General features: G+C 37.8%; 1 protein-coding gene across 1 annotated transcript in view; it reads left to right on the top strand.

The window, feature by feature from the left end:
• LCNL1 (lipocalin like 1) overlaps positions 1–2,044 on the top strand; it is a 6,829-nt gene extending 4,785 nt beyond the window's left edge. The window contains exons 4-7 of the mRNA XM_074285067.1: positions 331–441; positions 1,008–1,109; positions 1,453–1,478; positions 1,922–2,044. Of these exons, the coding sequence (XP_074141168.1) occupies positions 331–441; positions 1,008–1,109; positions 1,453–1,478; positions 1,922–1,924 (242 nt within the window). The 3' untranslated portion in view covers positions 1,925–2,044. The remainder of the gene's footprint in view (positions 1–330; positions 442–1,007; positions 1,110–1,452; positions 1,479–1,921) is intronic.
• Positions 2,045–16,269: the final 14,225 nt, after the last annotated feature.

Here is a 16,269-nt window from a genome sequence, read left to right as displayed (position 1 = left end):
TTAGTGAGGACTTGTAGGAGAGAGAAGTCCCTCCTTTGGGAAGGGCCATTTTCACTTTGGGAAGTTTTATTGAAGCAAGAAGAATGAAGATTAGACACCAAGAAGGTGTTGGGCGTCAGGTATTATATAAGAGAATGAAGAGAGTTATAGATTTATTTTCTCTGGCTGGTTGGGTATGGTTGAGGAAAGATATCTCCTTGAATAGGGCTTTTGCTTAGTTCTTTGCTCCATTTTAGGATGGGAGTAGAAGTCAAACCAGATCATATAGAAGAGCTCTGGGCTGGGGAGTCCACTTTGTGGAAGTAGCTGGGGTCTTCCCTTTCTCCCCAGGCATGGGCCAGGATGATATCAGTGTGTTGAACTCTGACTACAAACATTATGCCATTCTTCGCATTAAGATGAACAAGGGAGGCGCTCAAAGAGTAATGATGCAGCTGTACTGTATGTATAATCTTGCTGCTTCCCCTTCCCATCCCCATTCCTATTCTTATCCCATCCTCATTTCAGTGTGCAGATTTATCCCTTTTCCCCTATTCTCCATCGAAGTCTTATTCTTCCTCATTACAGCTTAAGGGATGTGGTTTTCTCCACTAGTTTTTCTTATTTATCTCCCTGCGTTTCCCTAATACCTGCTTATTTTCCTCCCAGAAACTCATCTGCTGCCATTTCACTTATTTACTTATGAATTCTTACTCACCCAGCTATGTCTTCCCACTTACCTGAGCCCTTCCACTGAACCATGTGTCACACACTCATCCACCCGTATCTTTCCACTTAATTAACAAATCCCATTAACTTTCCTGTTTTCCCTGATCCATGTCCTCCCATCATTCACCCATAGCACTCACTCGCCTCCCTGTGTGTCTCTCTCAACAATCTGTATTCTCTCTATTTACCCACTTAAGTACTCCCACTGCCCTACCTGTTCCATTTACCCAGCTATCTCTCTTTACTCACCTGTCTCTCTCTACTCACTTATTTTTTGCTTCTTTCACTAATTTCTGCAGGCCGCTCTCCAGAACTCTTTGCTGAAGGTGCACAAAGGATGCAACAGTTGGCACCCAAATTGAACCTGAACCCCAGCCAGGGCGCCATATTCCCTAAATCAGGTGGGATCCTTAGTACCATACCCTCACCCTCTCTTGGTCCTACTTTCAGTTTTCTGGCAGAGGGAAAGAAACCGGTGACAGTTTACGCCTCTAGTCCTATTCATACCATTACTCACCACTGATAGGGACCTTCAGGCAGTGAAATAAAATTAAATAATGCCATTTAAAACTTAATAGTGAAGAGCCTTAACCTGGGGTCCTAGTTCCACTTTTGCCACTTATTAGCTATGTGAGCATAGGCAAGTTTCTTCCATTCTCCCGGTGGATCAGTCTTCCCATTAGATTTGGGGATCATCTGTCATGACCCAGCAGCTCCTACCCTGTCATTTTCTTTTTCCTACAGATGTGTGTAACAATGCCCTCCCCAAGGTAAGCATGACTATGGTGTAAGCTTCCATCTGTTTCATGGGCCACACTAGAGCAGAAAGATCATAGGGTAGCTAGGGAAAGTTGGAGTCAGATGTTTTGGGATTCTGCCATCACCTGGGTGATTATAGATAAGTCTTAGGTCCTTCTCTCAGCCTCAGTTTCCTTATTTCCAGCATTAAAGAGTTATGTTCCCTTCCAACTCTGACAGCTTTTTTTATGTTCCTTTGGAACATAGTCTCCAGTATATTTAAGATGATTGCTAGTTGGTTGTCTTGGGAGGCAGAAAGCTATTCTTGAAAGGGGAAAGATGAACTGATACAGTTTAAAAGAGTAAGGGAGCAGAACCTGGGGAGTAGAGCAGCATTGGGAGGTGGAGAAGACCGACCCGAATGGATAGAGTTCAGAAGGAAAAGTCAACTTTACCATTGGTTCTCCTTTTTCAGTGACTGCTGACTTGATTCTTGCTGGACTTCAGGCTGAAGCCTCATCCATCACCCGTTCCCCTTCTTCCCCCCTTTGCATTGCCCCAGGCTGAGACTTTTTCTTCCTTTCCTTCTAGAATCTTCCTCACTGCCCTGATATTAAATAAACGGATGCTGGGAAAGTCCTAGAGTTCTTGGATTTATTGAGGGGATAGGGATGAAGGGGAAATATGTGACTAGGATTTGAAAAAGGGAAAGAGAATACATGAATGACTGGTTCTATGGAAGAACCCCTACCCCTACATACATACACGGACATACTTTTCAAATTCTCTGAGGTGGAGCACAACTGAAGGAAAAAACTGTTACTCTCTCTTCATTTGACAAAAGGGACAAGCCTTTTGCTTGAGAGGCAGCTGTGTTTCAGGGGGACAGGGCAAAAGAGATGGGATTCTGCTACATGAGTGGGATGATGAACTCACCTCCCCCCAAATTCTTCTTCCCACTTCTACTTCTCTTAATTCTAGTGACTTCCCTTTCATAATCACTTCCTATTTATTCCATGTATGTGTATCTGTGTCTGAATGTAACTTGTTTATTCATACTCCTCGTTCACTCATTGTCTCCTCCATTGTATTTGGAAGCTCCTTAAGGTTTGGGACTGTCTTTTGCCTCTTTTAATATTGCTAGTACTTACCCTGGCACATTGTAGGCACTTAATAAATTGTTATTGACTGAATAACTGCTCCAACAACCATCACAGGCCATAAGATAACAGATCACTGGTCATAAAGTCAATGACTTCAGTTCAAATTTGCTGAAAACTATGGGCAAATCATTTAAACTTTCTCAGGCTCAGCTTCATCATCTATAAAATGGAGATAATAGCACCTATCTCACATGGTGCTTGTGAAAATCAAATGAGATGATATTGGCAAACCATTTTGCAAACCTTAAATCATATTAAATTCATGCTAGCTTTTATGATTATTTATTAATAATGTGTGCAGTATGCTATGTTAGGTGTTAGGGAAAACCAAAAGTTTAGAGTTAGCTCAGTTTGATCCAACAAACATTTTTAAGCACCTATTCTGTATATTCTGTTCTATGTTGAGTGATAAAAGTAAAAAGAAAACAAAAATCAACCACAATTTTTGAAGAATTTACATGGGTGGCCGTGGGGAGTGGGCAGGGAGAGGCAATATAGATATAGATAAGTAAAATGACACTATCTACAAAGAAATCTGCACTATTTATTAAGTGAGGTGATCAAAAAAGACTCGGTGGAATTTGAACTGAAGTTTCAAAGTAGTTAAGGATATCAACAGACAGAGATGAGGAGGAAAAGCATTGTAGACATGGGGGACAGGCAATTTAATGACAGGAGATAGAATGTCATATATAGGAGAATAATTTGGCTGCAATGTAGAGTGAAGGGAGGGTGGAGGGTGGGAATTAGGGAATGGTGTGACCATCTAAAAACCATATTGTGAAGGACTTTTAATGCCAAACAAAAGATGGGGTCACATAACTGAATGTGGGGGGTCACAAATATTTGACAAGGGTAAAAGTTTCTGAGTGCTCTGTGTCCTGCAGTTTAGAAAACTGGCTTAGCAAGAACACCAATTCACTGATGAATCCAGGAATGATTTTATTTTATCTTCCTGCAAGACCAGGAGTCAAAGCTAGTACCCTTGAAGCACAAAAGCACAGCCTTTTATTCCCTATCCCAAAACACACAAGTCTTTCCCCTGATTCCCCACTGGCTGAATCCTAAAGCTACTACAATTTCACCAAAGTGTCCAATTCCCCCATATGAATGAGTCCCCATCCCTGATTACATCTCATAATGTGTTGCTTATTCTAATAATTTATTGCATAGGTTTTGTGTTTCCTTGTTCTTTGTTCTGTCAGCCTAACCTTTAGATTCCATTGCTTAGTTTTCAATTTCATTTTTCTGATTTAAGTTTCATTTCTCAGCATTTCTCTAATTAAGTTTCATAACTTTGTGGAAACTAAATTGTCATCCAATTTTCATATGCAGTATCAAATATTCTACCAAGATTTAATTCTTCATCTAAAAAAAGCAACCAAGCACATCCATCTCATTAATATGCAAATTTGCTTTCATTAATAAATGATAAAATTATATGTATACTAAAATTGTTTTAAAATACATTTCTTTATGACTTATTATCAGTAAATGTTTTATTTGTATACCTATTTTATTTATTTATATGCCTAAGATCATGTTAAAAAAAAAATTGGGCAAAAAAAAGTTTAAGGAGTCCTGCTGTAGGCAACAGTGAATCATGGGAAGCTTTTTGAGCAAGAAGTGACTCAGAGTTGTTCTGGGGCCAGCTCTAACTGGCTAGGGAGATTAATTGTTAAATTTTCATTGTGAGCATATATACTTCAGAAATTAGCAAATGCGCAAACCAGAACATGACTTATTTTTTTCTTGATTGTCTTGACTTAAGAAAGTGATGGAGAAAATGTTAAATTAAATGAAAATTCTTTCTTATATGTAAATCCTCCCGTTCTCCCCTAGCCCAGCAAGTTGGTTCTGAGACCAACATTTCCAAATCTATTCTTTAAGAAGAGAAATTGGCAACTTTATGGAAAATAGACCGGAAAGGGTCAAGATTGAAAAGAAGCAAGGAGATCAATTAGAACAGTGCAGATGATAAAGGCAAGTAATGTAGCAGTGATGAAGGCATGAGGAAGGATGGTAAACCATTTGAGTGAAGGGAGGGAGAATAGATGTGAAAATGATAGAAGTAGAGTGAAAAACACTTGGCCCTGGATTGGATAGAAGGGCTGAGGGAGAACTCAAAGACTTGGATGACTTCAATAACATGGTCACAAATACTATGGAGCATCTAGTCTAGTAGGAAGCCAACTCCTGAAAACACAATATGGAATTAGTGAATCAAAGGATTTCACAACAAAATACTTTGTGAGATGTGAAGTGTGAGAAGAGAAGTTCACAGAGTGTTAAAAGAAGTCTTCAGAGAATATGTTGGTACATTTGAGTTGGACTTCACTGAAAGTAAAGGGGAAGGGTAATTCTTGGTCACTGATTTTGAGAACACAAGAACTAAAATGGACATTTGATGATGGCTTATTACTGAAATAATGAATATGATAAATATAAATAAGCAGGAAAAGACTTATATGAGCAAAATAAGGTAAGCAGAAACTGGAAAATTATATCCACAATGACTACAATAATATAAACAGAATGAACCACCACAAAATAGTTAAAAGTGAATGTTAAACAGCAACAACAAGATTGTATGACTTGGTACTTCTCAGAAATTCAGTGATTTAAAGTAATTCCAATAAACTTTGGGGGTGTTTTTGTTTTTTTAATTTTTAAATTTTTATTTTTTCCAGTTATGCATAAAAACAGCATTTTTGGTTATAGATGTATATTCATTGTTTTGCCACTTCTTTATGAATTATTTGGGAGAGAACAATCAGAATAAAAGGGAAAAAGCACAAGAGGAAAAAAATGGGAAAAAAGTGAACCTATCATTTGTTGATTTATGTTCAGTCTCCATACTTCTCTGTCTAAATGCAGATAGCATATTTCATCCAAAGTTTATTGGAATTCCCTTAGATCACTGAACCTCTGAGAAGAACCAAATCTGTCATACTTGACTTTACACAATCTTGCTGTTGTTGTATTCAATGTTTTCCTGCTTCTCACTCAATATCAGTTCATGTAAATCTTTCCAAGTCTTTCTAAAATCAGCCTGTTCATAAAAATAATAATATTTCATTACTTTCATATACCAAATTTTATTCTGCCATTCTCCAATTAATGGGAATCTACTCATTTTCTAGTTCTTTGCCACCACAAAACATTTTTTGCACATATGAGTTGTTTTCCTCTTTTATGATTTCTTTGGGATATAGAGCCAGTAGAAACACTGCTGGATCAAAGAGTATGCAGTTTTATAGCCCTTTGGGTATAGTTTCTAATTGCTCTCCAAAATGGTTGAATCATTTTACTATGCCATCAACAATGCATTAGTGTCCTAGTTTTCCCACATTCCCTCCAACATTTATCATTAACTTTTCCTATCAACTTAGCCCATCTAAACTCACTATTTGACAAAAATTGTTGGAAAAATTGGAGATTAGTGTGGCAGAAACTAGGCACTGAAACAAATCTAATAACCTATACCAAGATAAGGTCAAAAGGGTCCATGATTTAAACATAAAGAATGATATTATAAGCAAATTAGTAGAATAAAGGTTAGTCTCCCTCTCACAACTGTGGAGAAGGAAGGAATTTGTGACCAAAGAAGAACTAGAGCACGTTATGGAATGCAAAATGGATAATTTTGATTATATTGAGTTAAAAGTTTTTGTTCAAACAAAACCAATGTTTTTGATAAGATTAAAAGAGAAGCAATAAACTGGGGAAGGAAAAATTTTTTAATATCCAGGGGTTCTTTTAAAGACCTCATTTCTAAAATATATAGAGAATTTATAAGAATTCAAGCCATTCTCCAAATGATAAATGGTCAAAGGATCTAAATTGATAATTTTCAGATGAAGAAATTGAAATCATTTATAATCATAGGAAAAAATGCTCTAAATTACAATTGATCAGAGAAATGCAACAATTGAGGTACCACTTCAGACTTCTAAGATTGGCTAAGATGACAGGAAAAGATAATGATAAACTGAGATAACTGAGATACTGATGCATTGTTGGTGGAATTGTGAATGAATCCAACCATTCTGGAGAGCAATTTGGAACTATGACAAAAGGGTTATCAAAGTGGGCATGCCCCCAGGCAAAATAATGAATATACATCTATAATCCAACAGTGGCTCTACTGGGCCTGCATCCCAAAGAGATCATAAAAAAGGAAAAGGACCCACGTGTGCAAAAATGTTTGTGGCAGCCCTTTTTGTAGTGGCTAGAAATTCGATTGGATGCCCATCAGTTGGAGAATGCCTGAATGAGTTATAGTATAATATTGCTTTATAAGAGATGATCTGCAGGATGATTTCAGAGAGGCCTGGCGAGACTTACATGAATTGATGCTGAGTGAAATGAGCAGAATCAGGAGATCATTATACACAGCAACAACTAGACTATATAGTGATCAATTCTGACGGATGTGGCTCTTTTCAACATGCAAGTGATTCAGGCCAGTTCCAAATGGTCTTGTGATGGAGAGAGCCATCTACACCCAGAGAGGATCATGGGAACTGAGTATGTATCACAACTAGTATTTTCACCCTTTTTGTTGTTATTTGCTTGCATTTTGTTTTCTTTCTCTTTTTTTCCTTTCTTTTTGATCTGATTTTTCTCATGCATTATTATAATTGCAGAAATATGTATAGAAGAATTGCACATGGTTAATATATTGAATTACTTACCTTCTAGAGGAGAAGGGAGGAGGAAGGGAAAGAAAAATATTTCAAATGGCAAGGTTTTACAAAGGTGAATATTGAAAATTATCTATGCATATGTTTTGAAAATAAACAGTGTAATTTAAAAATAAAATGTAGCCAATCTGAGAGGTGTGAAGTAGTATACCTCAAAGTTGTTTTAATTTGCATTTCTCTAATCAATAGTGATTTAGAACATTTTTTGATATGACTATAGATAGTTTAAATATCATCTGAAAATTGTCTGTTCATATTCTTTGATCATTTATCAATTGAGAAGCAATAAATTTGGATAGAAAATATGGGAGGGGAAAAAAATTTTTTTTAAAAGGGGCAGCTAGGTGGCGCAGTGCATAGAGCACCAGCCCTGAATTCAGGAGGACCTGGAGTTCAAATCTAACCTCAGACGCTTAACACTTCCTAGCTCTGTGACCCTGGGCAAGTCACTTAACCCCAGACTCAGGGAAAAAAAAAAAAATGTAGAAAATACCGGACCTATGGAGACTGAATGTGGATCAATGCACACTATTTCCACCTTTTTTTCTTCTTTTATTTTTCTTTCTCATGATTGCTTCTTTTTTCTGATTTTTCTCTCCCAATTTGACTCATATGGAATTATGTAAAAAATGAATGTATATGTATAACCTAAAAAAAAAAAGTGAATTTTAAAAAGCAAGACCAAGTTTGGACTAAAGATGAAATGTGAGAAGAAACCCTTTTGCTGAGAATGGGTGTACACGTTGCATACAATACAATGTCAGATTTGTTTTGTGTTGTTTTTTTTCCCTTTTATGGATAGATCTTCTTTGATGATTTTTAAAAAACTCTTCTTCTTAAAAAATAGTTGTTACAAGCCATGGTCCCTCAATTGAGAAGAGGCGGAGAGATAAAAGGGAAAATCTAGAGTATATAAATACAAAATATATCAATAAAAGTCTATTTTTAAAATAATATGCTTGGGTGAGGTTAGACTTGGCCCAGAAAATTGGAAATAGCTGGTTGGGAGCTCAGAAAATCTAAGTGACTAGCCAGGACATATTTGAACCCTAGGACTGGCAAAGCCTATAATGAGAATTGGCTGAAATATGGACACTGTGAGTGATTTACTAAGTTTTTAAGTGCCTACTCCTCCTCCACATCCACATCCCTATTTCCAGTTCTGGCAAAATCATGAGAGGAGACTGGACTGGCTATAAAGACCCTTCAGATGGTCAGGAGGAGATCAACAGACCACAGACTGATGGAACATGTAAAGAATCTTTAAGTTTGGGGGTGAAATGGGGTGGGGAATCAGGCCACGGGAGGCAGATTAGAAATTCTTCCTTTGAGAAGATCTCATTGAAAGATTTCAGAATTCCCATCAGTTGTGACTTCCGGGGACTGATGATGAAACATGCTTTCTATCATCTGAGAGAAGTCCTGACTCTAGGTATGAAAGGAGACATAAGAAATGGCCAATGTGTTGATTTAATTTTTTAACTGTATTTCTTTTTTACAAGGGAGGCTGGAGGAGAGAGGGGAAGCAGGAAAAGAGTCACTGGGAAAGAACAACATTGTAACTTTTTTTTGTTTGTTTGTTTTGTAGTCTTTTTTTTTTTTTTGGATACTCATTTATTAGGATATACATGTACATTCATTTTTTACATATTTTCATGAGTCATTTGGGAGAGAAAAATTAAAACAAAAGGAAAAAAAAACAGGAGAAAAAACTAAAACAAAAAAGGGTGAAATTAGAATTCATTGGTCCACATTCTGTCTCCATAGTTCTCTCTCTGGATGCGGATGGCATTTTCCACCCAAAGTTTTTTGGAATTGCCTTGAATCGCTAAATTGTTGAGAAGAATAAGTGTATCATAATTGATCAAATGATGTAACTTTTTAAAGAAATCATCATTAATTTTTTTTAAGTAATTCTTTCATTAGACATATTTACTCAGACGCACACAGATGAGGTATCAAGAGCAGGTTCCTTGGCGATGTGCTGGGAGAATACTATCAGATCTTCTTTTCCGGAGAACAGTTGTCAGAGCTCCTGATCTTGGAACAGGGGCCAGTCCTTCCCTCTAAGCCCCTGATGTCCTCCTGGTGACAGGGCAGGTGTAGTTCCATCTCTGTCCACAAGGTCACAGCACTAGCTCAGACATTGTCCGGGGACCATGAAAAATAGAGAAAGGAGACACAGAGGGCAGCTAGCTGGGCAACCCAGCTCAGAGGGTAATTTTCCAGTGAGAGCTGGCAGCAGATGCCAGCCCCACCAGCCCAGGAGTGTGCCCTGCCAGGTTCCACTGGCTGTGGAGCCCATTTGTTCACATTTGTTTGGGGGCACTCTGGAGGAAGGCTAGAAGACCGTTGTCCTGGGCCAACGCAGCTCTGGCTTAGCCCCTCCTGGGGGGGAGGGGGTCTCTGCAGGCCTCTTGGCACACCCTGTTATTTTGTTGGCAACTGTGCCCCCGGCAAATTACTAAATGCCCCGTGTCAAGTAAGGCTTTGGAATAGGGTTCTGGAGGTAGCCAAGAATCCTTCTCAATAAATACCACCTTCCGCTGAGTTTCTGGCATAATAGTGACTACCAGCAGTGACTCTTCTGGGAAGGGAGTATAGAGAGAAAAGCAGTCCTGCTAATGAATGAATGAATGAATGAACACTTATCAAGTATTAATATTTGTCAAGTTGGAAATAATAAGAGAAAAACAAGATAATTCTTGCACTGAAGGATTAGAAGAAGTCATACACACACAGAGGAAGTTTTACGCGTAAGTCCGACCTAAAACCCCATGATCCTTAGGACAGCTTTTCCTGGGTCTCCCGCAGTTTCAGCTCTGAGGTGGGCAGCTGTCAGGTCACATCTCCATAAGGGCTGCTGCTGAAGTGGATTAACACAACTGGCCTACCCACTAGCCTGGCTCTTTTCCCTGCTAGGCAAAGAACACAGAAGCCCAGAGGAGGCTGGGTGCTAGGAACTATGGGAGGCCACTTGCCTCCTTATCACGACCATGGCAGCCCCCTGCCCTCCTGTACCCCCCAAACCAGGCGCAGAAACATCAGGCACGTTCAGCTCTGGTTTCCACCAGAAACCATCAGGCTTTGGGCTAGATATAGTCTTTCCTCTGAAACAAACCCCCAAGCTCCACATAAAGGCTGCACACATTTTGGCAAAACACTTTCCCAGTTTCACCGCTGAATTCCTTCAGGGCATTCAGTCAGACCCTATCCCACCCCTCCTAGTGAGGAAATCTATCCTTCTCTTATAGACTTTTCTAGAATATCCTGAGCTATGAGCAAAGTTTGATCCAGAATCACTATCAATAGAAAAGACGGAAAATAAATTAGTTCATTGTTTTATGTCTCTCATTAATAACAGCATTTATGCAGTGTTTTACAAAGGGCTTTACAATATTATTCACAATATTATTTATTGTAAATATTGTAATATTTACAATATTATTTCACTGTTTCTCACAACTCTAGAGGTAACTATTATGACTATCCCCATTTGACAGATGGGGAAACTGAGGCAGAGGGTAAGTGTACAGGTTCACACAGTAGTGAGTATCTGAGGCAAGAACTGAGCTCAGGTCTTACTCCATGTCAATTGCTCCGTTCACTGTACTCCCTTGTCATTTCTGGGGCCATTGGCCATTTCACTGGCTTCTTGCCATTTCTGCTTGGGGCCTTTCAAACAGTTCCCCATATTTTATTTGGCTTGCTTGTCTACATGACTTTGCCGCTGATCTGCCGACACCTATGCCTTCCGGTTCTGGCTTAGACCTGTTTAAGAGTGATGTTCCTTCCAGGCCGGAGCTTCGGGGTCATTGCTTGTTAGCCAGACTGGGTTTTTTTCCACACACCTGGAATTTTTGCTCCTGGGCACACATTTACACATTTAGCAGAGGCTTTCAACTAGAGCTGTTTAAATAGATTCCAGGCTTCCCGTGGGTCATTGTCTTTTAAACTCTGCCTTTCAATGTTTCCCTAACTCATACCCTAGCTCCCTTTTGTAAAGCTGAACAGTCTGGAGATAAATTCTTGGCTTGTCTCTCTCCCAGCAGGGGATGAAGGGAGCTGGTTGTGTTCACTGTAGGAAGGTGGGGTCTGGTTCCAGGATCTGGTCTTTGAAGATCTTGGAGAAACATGGATCAAAAGGATATTGAAGAAACAGCTGTAGTGTCAGGAGTTAAGGAGGAAAAAGGTGAAGCAATGGAAGTATAGGATTTAGAACTAGAAGTGACTTTAGAGGTAACTATGGTCATAGCATCTAAGGCAGAATTTGAATCCAGGCCTTTCCAATTCCAAGTTCAGTACTCTATCCAATACACTAGCAGGTGAGGTCTTTGAGCCAGTTAGTTCATCAAGTCTGGTAAAATCCCACTGGAGCAGGGATGATTACTATACTTAACAAAGTGAGAAATCTAGGATGGTAGCAGTTCACTGAAGAAAAAGTGACTAACTATGGAGCCCAGATGGTACTGGGAATCTAGCATTACCATGAAGGGTTAACAGTCTTGGGGAGGGAAAAGGATCTGAATGACTAGAGACCTCAGTCAAATAAAAGAGTAGGTTCAATGAATGTTGGGATTGAGGTGGGGTGAAGGGGGTATAGGAGATGGGGAGATGTTAATGACAGGTAAGGAAGAAATGGTGGTATAATGAAATTCATATGGAAAAACTCAAAGCAAAAAAAAAAATCTCAAGGGAAATAATGAAAAAAGCAAAAATATTGCCTATATTACCTATAACAGATCTCAAATTCTAATGCAGAAAAGTAATCAAAACAATTTGGTTTTGATTTAAAAAATAAAAAGGTTATTCAGTTGAACAGATTATATGCCAAAGCAAACAAACATGGAGCTTCATATTCCTAAAGACCTCAGTTACTAGAATATGAATTCACTATTAGATAAAAACTGCTGGGAAAACTGAAAAGCAGTTTGGGAAAAAAAATTCACACCATATACCAAGATAAACTAAATGGATACTTAACTTAGGCATAAAAGATAAAGACTTAAACAAAGTAGAGGAGAAAGGAAGAAATTACCTTTAATTCTATGGATAGGAAAATAGCCTATGACTAAACAAGCAATAAAGAATCACAGAAGACAAGATGAACGATTATAAACATAAAAATCAGAAAGCTTTTGCAGAAATTTAATGCAGTTAAAATGAGAAGGGAAAGATATCTGGGGAAAACATCTTTGTTGTAAATTTCTCTAATAAAGATCTTAAATCTAAGATATATAAGAAACTAAACTGATTCAAATTTATAAGATGAAGAACCATTCCCAAATAGCTAAATGCCCAAACAGGCAGTTTTCAAAGAAGAAAAACATATAAAATAATGTTCCAAATCACTCACAGAGATAAGGAATGGGAAAGAGAAAGCCTTTACTAATGAACTTGCAATATGTCCTATAAGGCTAAAGTGCTAAAAAAACACTTTACAAATATTATAATTATACTGACCATAATGATTAGGAAAATGCAAATTAAAGCAATTTTAATGCTTCTATCTTCTATCAAATTGTCAAAGATGACAGAAGAAAAAAATGACAGCTGTTGGGGGTACAATGTGAAAACAAGCATACTTAGCCACTGTTAAAAGAGCTGTGAATTAGTCTATTCATTCTGAAAAGCAATTTAGAACTATGCTCCAAAAGTTACTAAAATGTGCTCCAGAAGTAACTAAATCCATCTAGTTAACATGTTCCCAAATGAGATCAAAGGAAAAAGGAAATGAACCCTATGTATTAAAAAGACTTGTAGGAGACTTTTTTATAATAGACAAAAAGTTGGAAACTTATACAGTATTCACCTTATACAGGTCAAGCAAATTATGGCATAAAAATGAAATGGAATATTACTGTTCCATAAGAAATGATGAAATGAGCAGTTTCTATGGAAACTGAGATGGCCTCAGTGAATTGATGCAGAGAAAAGTAATCAGAATTGGGAGAATAATTTATACAATAACAACAATATTATAAAGAAAAATAATGTTTAGAAAAAAACTTCAGACCTCATGATAAACAACTTTTAGAAACTTGAAGATCAAACACTCCATAAATTCCTGTCAAGGAGATGATGGATTTAAAATGCAAAGAAAGACATATTTTTAGATATGGCCAACTGTGGCTACTAGGTTTGCTAAATTGTTTTCTGTGCTGGCAAAGAATTGGAAAGTGAGGAGATATGCATCAATTGGGGAATGACTGAACAAGTTGTGACACATGATTGTAATGGATTACTGTTGTGCTATAAGAAATAACAAGAAAAACCTGATGAAAAATCTGAAAAGATTGATGAACTGATGCAAAGTGAGCAGAATCAGAACAGCAATATTATATGTTGAACAACTATGAATGACAGCTATTCTCAGTAATATAATGATCTAAAACAACTCCAAAGAACTCAAGATGAAAAAAACAAACATCCAGAGAAAGATCTTTTTTTTTTTTTTTGGCTGAGGCAATTGGGGTTAAGTGACTTGCCCAGAATGTCACACAGCTAGAAAGTGTTAAGTGTCTGAGACCAGATTTGAATTTAGATTCTCCTGAGTTCAGGGCTGGTGCTCTATCTTCTGTGCCACCTAGCTGCCCTAGAGAAAGATCTGATGGAGTACGAATGCAGATTGAATACTATTTTTCACTTTATTTTTTTTTTTTCATAACATGACTGAAAGGTGGGAACATGTTCTGCATGATCACACATGTACAACTTATATCAAACTGCTTATTCACTCAGGGTAGAGGAAAGAAAATAGAAACTCAAATTTTTTTAAAAATGAATGTTAAAATTGTGTTCATATGTAATTGGGAATAAAATAAAATATTATTTTAGAAAAAAAGGTTATTAGAAGGTGATTTGTTTAAAACAAAGTTTTTAAATTATTCATTTGGTGGAGGTAAGTGAGAGGGGAAAATTTTGTAAAATGCTTGAAAAAATAAAGAATTGGCTTTAAAATGCTTTTAAAAGATATGAAAAAAGATAGAGGTGGGAGTGCAGATTTATACTGATAAGCATTTGTTAAGTGCTTAGGAACTAAAGACAAAAGTAAAAACTGACTCTCAGACTCTCACCCTCAAGGAGCATACATTCGGATGAATGTTTGCCACATCGGCTGCTAGCTGGGTGAGTCAAAGGAAATAACATAAGTAGAGCTCTTTGCAAAGCTTAAACTGATATATGAATGCTATCTATTATTACACAAAGGGAAGAAAAGGTCCTTGCTTTCTAGGAGCTTACTTTCCAAAGAGGATGCCCTAGAAAGTGGGGAGCTTCCCCACCCCCACTTTGTATAATAATAGGAAACATTCATATATCACTTTAAACTTTACAAAGAGCTCTACTTATGTTATTTCACTAGAGCTTCACCATCTTTTGGTGAAGTAGGTGCTATTTTTAATATTCTTCACAGATGAGGAAACAAAGGCTGAGTAGTTAATCTACTCCCCAGCAGTGTGGCTAGCACATAATAATAAAAAATAATAGTAAACATAAATGTTTACTGATCAATTGGGAAAGAGCATGTACACATTTTTCTTTTTTTTTTATTTTAAATTTTTTAGTTTTCAACATTTACTTATATAAGATTCGCATTGGAATATGACATTAGTCACAAAATGTACGTATTAAACTCTGTTCAAGATACCAAGAGATTAGATGGAAGGTAACTTTAGAAATGAGTCCAGGAAAAGCTGCGTGTAGCAAATGACATTTGAAATGTGTCTTAAAGGAAGCTAGAGATTACAAAGTTGTGGGGGGAAAAGTACTCCAAGCATGGAGGAGGCTTGGTGCAGAAGCACAAAAATTTCATAATGGGAGCAGAACCGGGTGACCTCTCAAATTTGTCCTTCCTTTCCCTTCCACTGTCACACCTGAGGTCAGGTTCTTATCATCCTTCCTTTGGGCTACGAAAATAGCCAGCTGACTAGCCTTTCTGTCTCCTGTAGACTTTATCCATGTATTAATATTGTTTTAACTCTACCAAATAACTTGAGAAATTTCTACCTATTATCTATTATCTATCTATTAAAACTATTTCACATCTTGGGGATTGTTCTTGCAAATCACACTCTTTTTTTCCCCTCTTATTCTTCAAAAACATTGTACACATCATCACTTCCCAATGTCCCACTTTGATCATGTAACAATACTGCCAAAAATTTTGAGTGAGAGGGCAGCTAGAGGGCGCAGTGGAGAGAGCACAAGCCCTGAATTCAGGAGGACCAGAGTTCAAATCCGTATCTCAGACACTTAACACTTCCTGGCTGTGTGACCCTGGGCAAGTCACTTAACCCCAGCCTCAGGGGGGAAAAAAATTTTGAGTGAGCAATGAATATGCAAATTCTTTAGCTAGGCATTCAAGGCTCTCCAGAGTCCACCTGCAATGTATATTCCCAGCCATTTCATTCTATTCTCTCCCAACCTCTCCGTTCCAGCTAAATGGGCTACTGGTCTTCATCCTGACTCTTCTTATCACTGACATCCCTCCCATTCCTAGTGAAGGCTACCTACCCCCATCCCATCTCAGAAGTTTAATTCATATAATAAAGTTATACCATCCTCTCCATAAAGTCCTCTCCAAGCACCCCGATTGAATGTGATGTCACCTTCAAATTTCTCCTGGCACTTTATATGGACCAGTCCCTTGCATTTTTTTGGTTGTTCAGTCATTTCAATCACGTCTGACTATGTGACTATGGGGCAGATAGTGGAGTGGTTTGCCATTTCTTTTTTTCTGCTCATTTTACAGATGAGGAAACTGGGACGAGCAGGATTAATACAGCTAGGAAGTGGCTTAGACCAATTTTGAACTCAGTAAGATGAGTCTTCTTGATTCCAAGCTTGGGACTCAATCCATTGTACCACCGACCTATTTCAGTTCTCACATTAGCCAGGTCCAAATGTGTGTGTCTCCTCACTTCTCTGTCAGCTGATGAGTAATTCGTCAGTAT

The sequence above is a fragment of the Sminthopsis crassicaudata genome, chromosome 2, assembly GCF_048593235.1.
Source record: "Sminthopsis crassicaudata isolate SCR6 chromosome 2, ASM4859323v1, whole genome shotgun sequence".
NCBI classification, from domain to species: domain Eukaryota; kingdom Metazoa; phylum Chordata; class Mammalia; order Dasyuromorphia; family Dasyuridae; genus Sminthopsis; species Sminthopsis crassicaudata.
The sequence above is the reverse complement of the archived record's forward strand: the minus strand, read 5'-3'. Positions and strand labels throughout refer to the sequence as shown.